The following is a 13,265-nucleotide window of genomic DNA, read 5'->3' as shown; positions in this document are numbered from 1 at the left end:
AACAAACAGTAGAATATTTTTATATATATATATATATATATATATATATAAAAAAGAATAAAACAACAAAATGCATGAGTCAATCTCAAAGATCAAAAAGGGCTTCCATTTTTATTTTAACGAGACATCGGTGGACGTGATTGTCAAGTATATGAAGTAACTTACATGCAAGTGACGGGCTGCACAGAACAAACAATCAAGAAAAAGACATTTGAGACATAAAGAGAGAGAGAAATAGTTATTTAGGTGAAAGTAGGAAGAACCCTGGAAAGAAGGCACGTTTGTTTCCATTAAAAACAACAACAACAACAAAAAAAAAAAAAAAAAAAAAAAAAAAAACAGACATGGACATCTCACACAAGCATTTGGTAACTATATATCAACATTTCACCCATGTGAAATGACTTGCTTTTGTGCTTTAGGGAGACTAGAATGCAAATGCATGTACTTTAGTCCTTAACAGAAAGTTTCTGCTCACAAACAAGATCTTAAAGACATATTTCCCTTTAAATCAACAGCAGTTTGAACACAAACCCACAGCACAAACAGTGTAAAGTCAAGCGCAGGTTCTGATACGGTTCTCTTAGATCAGCAGACAGCGCTCTCACAGAGAGCAGCAATCAGTTTACAGTATCAAACACGTCACAGATGATCAAACAAATCAACCGCTGGCAAACAACACAAAGAGAAATGTGTCAAACTAATGAGTCAGATTCATGTTGCCATCCAAAACCTGAGGCAGACATGAGATGGACAAAGCAAAAATACACACACATAGAAGACATTAAAGGAACAGTTCAGATAACATTAAAAACCTGTCGTCACTTACTGACCCTCATGTTGTTCCAAACCAGAATGACCTTTTTTTTTGCACACAAATGATGAACACTGTTGTTTGAACCCCACTAACGTTTATTATAAGAGCAAAAAGAGCCAAAACATTCTTCAATTTAACTTCTTTTGTGTTTTGCAGAAGAAAGACAGTCAAACAGTTTGGAATGACATGAGGGTGATTAAATGATGAGAGAATAAAAAATTTTGGGTGAACAATCTTGGTAAAAAAGTACCAAAATGTGCAAAATGCAAAGCAGGGTGGGAATCAGCTGCCGTTCATTTGGATTTCAATTCAAGCCAAATTCAAGACAACTTCGTCAGAACTAAAGTGACATTAATAACTGCGTGAGTGTGATCTCTCAGGCATGATGAGGTGCTCCATATTGATAATGATAAATATTTGTCTCTGTAGATCATGAGGCAGATGTGTCAATTTAATATCAGGTTTATCTTCCCTTCCTGCACCCCTAAGGGCCCGTTTGAAAACCCGTGAGCTTCCGTAAGACGTCAGTACATGGAGAACATATGGAAGCTTTCAATGCCTCTATCAATCTGCTGATGAACTGAGATTGAACTCCAGGTCTGGGCACATTATTCAGACAACCATTGCGCTCGTGTCGCCATCAGTCAGCACAGGAGACACGGCGAGGTGCCAGCCGCCCGTTACGAACGCTGGAAATGCCAGCTGTGAAACGCTAACAATCTTGGAAGACGAAAACAAGGAACGATTATTGTCAGTCTGCTTGTCTTTGACTTGATGAATATTATGAATGTTTTTGGTGAGTCCAAAATAATAAAGAAACATCAGCTCATTGTTTCTAAGAATGAAATCGGTCAAAAACAATGCCACATTTCACCCCAATATCAAAAAGATTTAAATAAGGAATTATATTTTGTTTAAACAAAATGAAAGGCTATTTCTTAAGAACACTTCGATTTAAGAAGACAATAAACACAATTTCCCCTCAAGTTCTCATTACTGTAATGAAAAAAAAAAAAAAAACTGTATAAATACATCACAATTCATAATATAATATAATATAATATAATATAATATAATATAATATAATATTATATTTGGGGAAAAAATTATATATTTAAATTGTGAAGTATTTATACATCAGTGTAGTACATCTTTTTGGCTATAATTTAGGAAAATAATTTATTACTTAATTTAAAAAATACAATCTATAATCAGTGTATTATAGTATTTTAGTAGTTTTACTATATTTTTCAGTATATTGTAATAATAAGAATCATTATTCAGAACAGAATCTGGGGCAAATGTGCTTAATTGTCATGTAAACAACAACATATTCAAAGCTTTTTCTTCCTTAGTCAAAACAAAATGTATATTTTTATTATTATTATTTAATTGCTTTGCTTTTGGGGTGAAACATGACCCAGGCATTTTTTCATGAGATTCACCTGACGAAAAAAAAAAACAAAAAAAAAAAACGACTTAAATCAAACAACTGAATTAACGTTTTGAATGTATTTTTAAAAAATGGTTTTGTTGTATCCTGCCTTACAGAACATTAAAGGACTGTGGATTCGTGAGAGAAAAGTCTTACGTTAGTCCTACTGAAGTAATGCCAAAACTTCTTTTGGTCCCTTTTAGACCCTGAATTAAATTAGACTGAATTAAATTTCAGCTAATGCCATTCTTTTAACATAGAACCAATCAAACACCTTTCAAAAATTAAAACAAAAATGCGGCTTGACAAAACAAATCTGCTTTTATACTCAGTTCTTGGTTTCTGTAAGGACAATATTAGCCGTTACAAACATTAAACAGAACGTTGCCCACAATATCACAAACCAAACCCAGAAAGCATGACGGAAAGGTGACCGGTGCTTATTTACAGCATCCCTTCCCAACACGGGCTCTAAATGACGGCGACTGAAATATACCAGAAAGGCCGGGATGATATACTGAATGCCCGTTCCGGCATATGCTCCAGTAATACCCACAAGCGACTCCAGATCGTGAGTGCAGAAGGCCACGATAATGGGCGGCACTATAGTAATGAGGGGGAAGATAATACGGTCCACCACCCAAGGGTACGTGCCGCCATCCCGATGGAAGAGAGTTTTCCAGTTGTTGCGTAGTGTGACGGCTATTATAGGAAAGTTGGTGCTAATGGTGAAGACGGGAAAGAGGCCCAAGAAGTAGCGCAACACTGGAATGCCCAAAACGTCGCAGTTATCTGTGAAATTTAAAGTGTACATGTCACGCAGCAGAGAGCTGTCGAAGCAGAATATGGCTGTGATGGACAGCAGGCCGTAGAAGCACAGGATGAGGATGTAGTCGGCCATGACCAGGGCGCTCATGCGCTGCTTGTTGGAGATAGGCGTCACGAGTGAGGGCAGCGAGTGCTGGCACATGAATGAGTAGACACAGACCCCGAAGAGGTTGGGCACACCCGAGATCTGTGCCACAGATGGGTGGCCCTCACTGTGCCCCTTGCCAATACGAATCAATGCCAGGATGATCATCATGGTGAATGCTGAAAGGAAGAGACACCAAGAAAAAAATGGAATTAAAATTCATGTAAAATAATACAATACAATACAATACAATACAATACAATATACAGAAACAAATGTAGATCTAGTGTTGTACATTCATCTCATACACAAGTTTGCCAAGTTGAGATGATTATTTGTTAACACTGGCCGCCTAAAGCCAGTTTTTAGGCATATCTGACTCAAATCCACTTAGTTTTTTTGTAGCCTCAATGGCCCAAAAAAAAAAAAGAAGCATGAAATTAGATTTTTACTAAATCAATCCAAGTCTCATGGGGATGTGGCTTGAAATCCAGTTAAATTGGATTTTTGTAGATCTGTTTCAGCATGAACTGTACAGTTTTGTTCAGCTTTCAATGCCTCTAGTTTTGTCCCCATCAATTTGGGACACAACTAGATGTGGATATGGGGAAAAGTAAGGTCTCTATCACTTATGTTGTGTGCTTTATGAGTTGCCATGATGGACGTGAGTAGAGGACAAATTTCTAGTTCTGGTCTGTCCACATTGACCGCTTGCTGCTCATAAACCGTGTCTACATTGGAAGTCTGCGCCTTATTAAGTCTGCGCCAATGACGCAACAACCTGAGTCTTTAAACACTGGCATGATGCACAGTTTCAATGCATCCCGTGTTCACAAACCATGGGCCAATCAGCTGTAAAATCAGACTTTTTAGCCATTTAATAGTAATGCTTTGGTATAAAAAGATGACTTTGGGTCATTTTAGAATAGTGAATAATAGAAATTAATTGGTATAAAAAAGGGCTTTTCACACTGCGCTTAACCTGGGTTATCGTCGTTCTAAACACTGCTTTTAACCCCAAGTAAAAGGATCATTTCACACTTGTAATTTAGATGCGGGGTTAGCACCGCTTTTACGGCGTTAACTCCGCATTATGGTGCCAAACTTGTACAGTGTGAAACGATGCAGTGTTAGAATGTTACAGCTAGACGCTTAGCAACAGACAACCAATCGCTTACTCATATTTGCCTGCTTTGGACATTCACAGAAACACCGCACCTCGTATACAAACAGTAAATTCAGCGTTTGAGAGGAAAAAATGTCAAATGCTGACAGAAAACGTGACATTTGAGTGAAAAAGAGCAATATGAGGATGTGCAATGCTAGAGCTTATGTAAACAGGTCAGGATCTGGGTTTATCCAATCAGTGACACTGACACCGCAAATATGCAAATAAGAACGTTAACCCAGGGTTTAGGAATGTACAATCTGAAACGTCAGCTTATGAATTCCCAGTATTAATTGTTAACCCTGGGTAAATTATGAACAGTCTGAAACGTGAAGCAAGATAACCCAGGATTCCATTTACCCAGGGTTTACAATGACCCAGGGTTAAATATTTCAAGTGTGAAAAGCCCTAAAGTTGACTTTGGGTCATTTTATAATAGTGAAACAGAAAAGAGACTTCTGGAAAAATGAATGCACATACTTTACTATAACAATCAATGTAGACATTACATGAAAATTAAGTGCATTGTCCAAACAAATGAAGAAACCAGTCTTAAAAGTTGTATAAAAGTGTATACTTTCCATCTTAAACCAATTGTATAAGTCTTCCACCATGGTGCAAGCTATCACTGTATTCGCTGTATTCGTGCACACACATACTCATGCGCCAATGGACATACATTATTAACACTGAACTCTGGGTTAGGTTTGACTAATTGGTTTGCACACAGAAACAGCCACAGGTCAGAATCAGCAAAAAGCCCTTTTATAAAGCACCCTTATTATTAAGTCTCCTAATTCTAATCTTTTCGTCTCATTTAAGCTCTTCATTATTTGTATAATATTGAATTTATAGAGGAAAAAACAACAACATTCAAAATGTTTGTCTTTCTGTATTTCTAATCTGATCAATGTTGCAATCAATGCTGAACAAGATGAGATTGTTAAGGATCTAATGGGCTGCTGGAAAATGCTGAGCTGGTTAGAACAGACCAGTGACTCCTCTAGGCGGTGGTCCCTTCACGGACAACCAGGTAGAGCGAGGAACCAGGTGGTAAAAGCCCCAAAAGACTACACCATTCGTTATCTCAAACATCTAGAGCAAGAGAGCTTAATGCTGCTCCTGGAAATCATTATGTAAAGATTTATATAATTAAAACTGATTTCAGGCAGTTATTATACAGCAGAGCAAAGACATTAAAGTAATTTTATATAAAAAATAAAATACAGATTATAACCCACTTAACATGGTTATATTCTTAAGGCCTGTTGACACCAACAACGATAACTATAAAGATAATGATAAAGAGATCTAAATATAAAAGAATAGCACTGTCCACACCACAGCTATAACAATAATGATATAGAGAAATGATATCGTTGGGATCACTTTCAGAAAGTTTTTTTTTCCCAGCTGTTGAACGATAAAACACTGACAGACAATCAGAATCCATTCTTATTTAAGGGCTCGCGCATTCAGAATGGCAGATGACATTGTGGAGAAGTTAATTGCCGAGGTCCAGAAAAAGCCACCACTTTTTGACAAGTCAAACCCCCTTTTCAAGGATACTTTAAAGAAAATGGATATATGGAAAACAATCGGTCATACCCTCGGAATAAATGGTCAGAAGTATTACCAATGAGATCATTATGCCAGGCTAGCAAACAGTGTAACATAAAATTACCTCAGGTATCCAGCGCTAGTTTCGACAACATTGTCTTGCTTCCTTTGAAGTTACAGTGAAAAAGTGTTGCTGTTTATATCCCACTATATTGACTTTGTCAGCTAAATTCACTGTTAGATCAGATCGATTACACTAGCTAGATTCACTGAAAACATAGCATGCCGTGTAAGTGCAACAAGAACAGCAAAAACATGTTGTACACACTTTGAAACCGCAGCGCATAAGCTTAGAATAAACAGACCGCTATCGTTTGTTGGAGTGGACGCAAATATAGTTATCGTTACAGTTATCTTTATAGTTATCATTCTTGGTGTGAACAGGCCTTTATACTGTACTCTACTGATTAAACCTCTGGTCTTTACCAGCTACAATTTTGTTGTGGATTAAAGTCCCAAAAGAAGCTGACATTCTTGTTGTAGAGCCGAGTCCTTCCCTCTTCAATAAAATACCAGTTGTACCAGTCCTCATCCTCTTTTCTAATGCATCACATTTCCAGGTTAAAGACTACATGTGCAAATGTAAAATGCTAGTAATCTGATTCAAAGGGGAAAATGGATTGGGTCCTTCGGCACATGTGAGAGTCCAGTTGACGTGCAATTAATCGGAGGTGTTCCCGACAGCAGTTCTGACCTAAAGGTCTCCATTAACATTAAAGGTGTCCACACACATGCTCATTCAGTGTTTAAAACAGATGCATTCTTCCTGGCAGGAAAAAAAACATTCTGGCTGCAAACAAGGGGCAGAGAGCATGTCCCACTAATCTCAGTCTATTAATCAAGGGCAGGTTGCATGTAAGGGGAATAAATAATTCACTAGCTGCAAAAAACGAACAACGTAATCAAAGTGATGCTGCAGCACAAGAGTACATGTCTCAGGACAGACTGCATCCTGCCGCCCTCGCACTGAGCTGCAGTAAAACTACAAATTAACTCATTTCATGTATATAGACAACCAAATAACCATTACAAATGACTTTAGAAAGGTTTTGCAAGTAACCAAAACAAAGAATAAAGAGGGGAAAAAAGCAGTGACAAACAATGAATCCATACAATGAAAGTAAGGTCTCATTTTACACCAAATCTAGAGATGACTAGATGTCATGTGACCATACCACAGCAATCATATGCAAAATTAAAAGCAAATTACTGATTAATAAAAAATAATACAATATAATATAATATAAAACTGAATGAAAATGTTATTTTACTATTATATCTATTATATTATAAAATGATCACAGTTTTCAATATTATCAAGGTATTGTTCAAATATTAATGTTCATATAGTATGGAAAAATGGAAATGTTCAAAAAGTACCAATACACACTGAAATCATTTCATTTTCAAGTTTTATACTGAAAACCAACAAACAACAAATATATTAGCAGCATGATGTACTTTTTGTTTGCATGAACATTAAAATAAGAACATAACGTACTAACATTTGCTACATGTAAGCAATAAGGTACTCGAGGCTGTGCTGTATCATGAATAAGTCACGGCTGAAGGACGTTGTTAGGGACGACGCGAAGCCTGCAACCCCTTCAGCCGTGACTTATTCATGATACAGCATTAGCCTCGAGTACCTTATTTCTTTTATAAAACGGTTACACACACACACACACACACACACACACACACAAAAAAAAAAAATGACAATATAAATATTAAAGCCAGAAATATGTATCAATGCAACTTTCATGAAGTAAACTCTTACTAAAAGCCTTCCTTCCGCCGGAAAAAAATAGTCCCTGACCGTGAACATCAACAGAAGTTACATTATTACACCATTAGATGGCAGCAAAGACAGTCTTTATGAGTGTGTCAGTCAGTGGTAAAGACTTTTATAATGAAAAGACTGAATTGTAGTGAACACGGAACAAGACACAACTGACAAATGCTTTGACTAGCGCTGTCAGTCACGGGAAAACCCCTTAACTGTTAAAAGGACAAGATAATACATTGGACATTTAAAGTTTTTTTTTTTTTTTTTTTTATGAACATAGGACTGACCTGAAGGAAAATGCTAAATCTGAATGCAGGTAATAAACTCGCTCACTCGATCTCTTTCTCACAATACTTTTCTAAGTGTGGTTGCTAAGGGTGTTGTGTAGTGATACACAGAACCGTTGGGTGAAGCGTCATAGACGTGTTTTATCGTGAATAAAACACAGCTATTGACCACACAGCTATTGACCAAAGCTATTGTCCTTGATCAGAATCAAGGACAGGAACTAACCGTTTTATAAATTCAAATAAAGTTTTGACAAAAAAAAAAAAAGTTTTGTAAAAAGATAAACCTAACATTTAAGCCTTTAAACCCTTTTTAAGAAAAGGGATGAGTTAAAATGATAAATGATTATTATTAGGTATTTTATCTGCTCCATGAATAATTCTAGATAGCTTCTTATCCGCTTCATTGTTTAAAATGTACATGAGCTTATTTTCCATCAACTTATGAAAATTTACAACAGAGCACAAAAATTAGGTCCAATTTTTGCATTGGTCTGAACAAAAATGACAGACAGACGGAATGAAAACATAAAACCACTGACCATGAGGGAATATATATATATTTTTTCTTCATTCAATTATTTACTGAATATTAATTTTTGCATTATAGAATATAATATTAGAAATTCACATCTGCATGCTGTAGAAGTATTGTTAGCATGACAGACATGTCAGCTAAGAAAGGACGGAAAAATACACAAAACAGAAAGCCAAAGGCGCAACAACTGCAATAACAGGCAACCTTCACGTGCAATATGCTTAATCAATCATTGGAGGAAACGTCAGAGACAGCTAAATGTAGCCAATAAACCAACCAGAGAGGGTACAAGCATGGATGGGATGGAGTGAGATTCAAAATGCATTACGCCTTTTCATAACAACCACACCAAAAGAATAGGAGGGGGGGAGAAATCAAGGGCACACTTAATCCAAATACTCCTGACATCTCATGACACAACTCAAGTCATTGTATAGGCGCTTAACCTTCAGCACAGAGGCCTTTTGTTGTTTAGGGATGAGATGTGATTGCATCCCGGCACAGCGATTCATCACACGCTATAAATTCCCTCAGTGTACATGCTGATGGCCATTGAAAATGCCACTGGTATCTGTGTCTTCAAGTCTTATTCATCATGATATGTTTGTATCTGACACCAGCGGCAGCAGAGTCCAGTTGGAAGACACCACACAGGTACAAGGAGGAAAAGGGCTAAATCAATTCATGCAGCAAAGTCAAACATGTCATGGCATTACAATCAAAATGACACTGATTGCTAAAGCTTCCCTACAGGGATGATGTGTTGGGTTTTGAAGGACACTCTTCATTAACAAAGCAACCATGAGATGTTGAGTCACATGACCAACTGCGACCATCAAGTGTGAATGGAGAACGATGATTGCCGAGAACATTAGGCAGACGTCAAAAACATCCCATCTGTGAAAGTATCATCAATCATTATCCATAAATTTAGTTATTTAGCTATCCAAAGCAACTTAAAGTAATCATGATTTTGCCAAGTAGGACATGTTTCTGGATCAACACGCTTGCTTGTCCTGGAACATTCCTATTAAACAATTATTTTTAGGTATATCAACAATTTTCACAAAAATATGAAGCAGCACAACTGTTTTCAACACTGATAATAATAATAAATGTTTCTTGAGCAGCAAATCATCATATTAGAATGATTTCTGAAGGATCATGTGACACTGAAGACTGAAAATTCAGTCAATGATGCTGAAAATTCAACTTTGATTACAGGAATAAATTACATTTTAAAATATATTAACATAATACTGCTGTTTTGACTGTATTTTTGATCAATAAATGCAACCTTGGCGAGCATAAGAGACTTCTTTTCAAAAATTTCAGTGAAAGTTATACCGACCCCAATCGATCTCTATGGTATATGATTTGTATATTATGACCGATATACAATCATGACCAATATCCAATTAATTTTTTAAATATAAAAATTATTTTTATAAATAAATATTAGTAATAAATATATATATAAACGTCTCACACTATATCCATTATGTATACAGCCACCCGTAGGTTTAGAAGCGTGTTTGTTTGACAGGAATACTGGTTCAGGACAAACATGTCATACTTTGGGGGTGGGTGGGGATACAATGGTGATTGTCCATGGATTAGCCTTCTGGTTCAGTACCCAGCCCAGATCTTTAAAAGGATAAGTTTACTTTCAAATGAAAATTAGCTCAAGCTTTATTCACCCTCAAGCCATCCTAGGTGTATATGACTTTCTTCTTTCTGATGAACACAATCAGAGATATTTCTAATAAATATCCTGATGCATCCAAGCTTTATAATGGCAGTGAGCGATACCAATGATTATGAGCTGAAGAAAGTGTCTCCATCCACATCCATCCATCATAAACGTGTACTCCACATGGCTTGTCCACAAGACTGCCTTTCAATACGAAAGGCGGTCTGGCGGAAGCTATATATTTTACTTCACAACTTGTTAAATATGGATTTTTTTTTTTTTTTTTTCACAAACGCATCAATTCGCTTCAGAAGGCCTTTATTAACCCCCCGGAGCCGTGTAGGTTGAACGTTTATGATGGATGGATGTGGATGGAGGCACTTTCTTCAGCTCATACTTGTTGATCCCACTCACTGCCATTATAAAGCTCGGATGCGTCAGGATACTTATTAATGTATCTCAGATTGTATTCATCTGAAAGAAGCAAGTCATATACACCTAGGATGGCTTGAGGGTGAGTAAAGCTTGGGTTAATTTTCATTTGAAAGTAATCTATTTTGAAAGTAATCCTTTAACCCCTATACTACATTCTATTCTGTGCTGCCAAAATCACTTGAATTGATTTTTTTGGACTGTCTTTGTGATATAGTTCTGTTAATTGAAAATGCTCATGTGACAGAGGCTGAATACACAGCACACTGCATCTAATTTTTAAAGTAATTAAAGTTAACAGAAACTCATTAAGGAGGCAAATGTGGACATCAATACATAGCAGACTTAAGAGAGTGCAAAATTTAAGACATCTATTTTACTACAGTTTAGACCGGAAACCATGTAGAGAGCATCCACAATATGGATAGCCAAAGCCATTTTAGACCAATTGATGATCCTCTGAAATTTTCAAGCAAATGAGCGAGTGGTTTTATGGTCTGTTAAGGAAAGCAGTGTATGGTAGTTTGTAGCTTGTCCATATTGCAGGCCCTGCTAAATGAGAGACACCAACGCATTTTCCTTGAGAGCAATTTTCAGGCTCTATGAGCTGAACCATTGCCTGCGGTATTCATTAAGGCACAGCTATATTTCAGAACACCTTGAGACTGCACTGCTGCAGAATATCCCACACTGATGCTGTTCCAGACCCACTTTTTTACACTATATCTAACCAATAAAAACACTATAAAGTCTGATTCTCAATGGACGCCTGTTAATAAGGGAAAAACTCTTAACATTTAAATAGTACTGCAGCTATATCCTTAGTGGCAATGTTGTTCACTGTCTATTTGAAGTAGGGCTGCAACTAATCAATAAAATATTAAATTAATAAAATAATAACTGACAGCCAATTTTATTACCAATTAATCAGGTCTGTGCACTGTGCACAAAGAACTTTATCTCAATATTGCTTTAGTGGCAGAGGTCACAGAGTGAGCTTCTGTGGGATACTTTACATTTTATAGTTATATTCACATCTGTAAATGCTATAAATTCTGAGTATTTTCATTTCTCAAAAAGGTCATCCTGAAAACAAGCAAGTCTTTCGTTAAACTTCAGCTTAATTGCCGCTGTTTGATGCACTCATTTAAGCCCAAAGTAAACTTCAGGCATCCATGTTCTGCACACTGTCCGCATGACGGAATTTACAGCATCAGGAGGGGTTGCGGACGTCCACGCACACAGTCCACATGCAGCTCAATTTTTTTGCTGAGAAGGTGTGCATACAACAGCGCACACACACACAGTAAATGTTGAGATAGGAGAATCCACTAGGTGGCAATACGCAGCTGTGATGTATTGAGTGCAGAACGAGCGATACAAAAAGAAAAAACAAAACAACAACAAAAAACACTGTTCCAAGAATGGTAAACAAAACAGCATATTTTCCATTGTTTTTGTTTTAACTCTTTAAGCCCTGAAGGCATTTTAGAGTTTTCTTTCCTAAGTGACATACACAAAAGTAAAGACTCATAACTCAAACTATAGCAAGGAGAGTCAAAAGGTAATAAGGTAGGAGGACAGTTCTGGTGAAGTTCCCCTACATGTGAGCTGCATCTGGATCAAATTTTGTGGTGATAGTATAAAGTAATCAAAAGTTACAGCATTTGGAACCAAGGCAGCCTTTTTGTTTAGCCCTTGACACCCCCCTAATGTTCCTCAATGAGGAATATCTCGTGATTGACGCAAGGGATTATGTGGATTTTGGATTCATTTAAATCGGGAGCATCCACTGTAAGTAATGTTGTGCCATTTTCTGCGATCTATGCATGTTTCATGAAGTTATAAGTGAAAACGCCATGTGAAATCTACATCTGATTTTAGTTAGCCCCTGTGGTTTTGTGTCGTAACTTCGTGAGGAATACCTTGCGATAAGACGCAGATGAGTTTGCACAGACATTTTGGACATTTGGACTTTTAATCGTGAGAATCTGCAGTAATTAACAATTTGCCATTTTCCACAATCGGAGCATGTTTCATGAGGTTACAAGCAACAAATGCGGGGCAACAAATGCGGGTCTTGCAGGGCTTCACGTACAAATACCAAGCGGCAACCTCCCCCAGTTTCTCTTGAAGCCAATATGGAAGTGACTTAAACTGCGATTCATCGACTGGCCACTAGAGACAGGCTCCAAAAGAGAGCAGAATCTCATTGAGTCCCATGTTAAAATGGCCAACTTTACAGCAGAAAAGAAACATGTTTACAGCCTGGATCAAATTGTGGTTTTGGTCTATACAGCCAATTTTGACCTTCATGACAACTCTGAGGAGGGGGGGGGGGATTTTTTTATAACTCATCCGTTTAAATTATATTAAGCCTGCATAATTAAGGGAGTGGCCACTTGAGTGACAGGTTTGCCGCTGCTGTCTGAGAGCCGTCATGTTACCTCAGCTAATTCCAGCTGCTGAATTTGGCATCTCTGCTGTGTTTGTGCTTTTTTCAGGATTATTTTATACAATTATAAAATAAAAATATATACAATTATAAAATAATATGACTTGCTGCGTTAATG

The 13,265-nt window shown here is 37.0% G+C and overlaps 1 protein-coding gene across 2 annotated transcripts in view; it reads right to left on the bottom strand.

Moving 5' to 3' along the window:
* Positions 1-85: 85 nt before the first annotated feature.
* The window catches only part of tmem104 (transmembrane protein 104), a 56,152-nt gene continuing 42,972 nt past the window's right edge, over positions 86-13,265 (bottom strand). For both annotated transcript variants that reach the window (XM_051888758.1, XM_051888757.1), the window contains exon 10: positions 86-3,344. In XM_051888758.1, coding sequence (XP_051744718.1) covers positions 2,581-3,344 — 764 coding nt within the window. In that variant the 3' untranslated portion in view covers positions 86-2,580. The remainder of the gene's footprint in view (positions 3,345-13,265) is intronic.

Source organism: Ctenopharyngodon idella, chromosome 3, assembly GCF_019924925.1.
Source record: "Ctenopharyngodon idella isolate HZGC_01 chromosome 3, HZGC01, whole genome shotgun sequence".
In the NCBI taxonomy this organism is placed as follows: domain Eukaryota; kingdom Metazoa; phylum Chordata; class Actinopteri; order Cypriniformes; family Xenocyprididae; genus Ctenopharyngodon; species Ctenopharyngodon idella.
The sequence above is the reverse complement of the archived record's forward strand: the minus strand, read 5'-3'. Positions and strand labels throughout refer to the sequence as shown.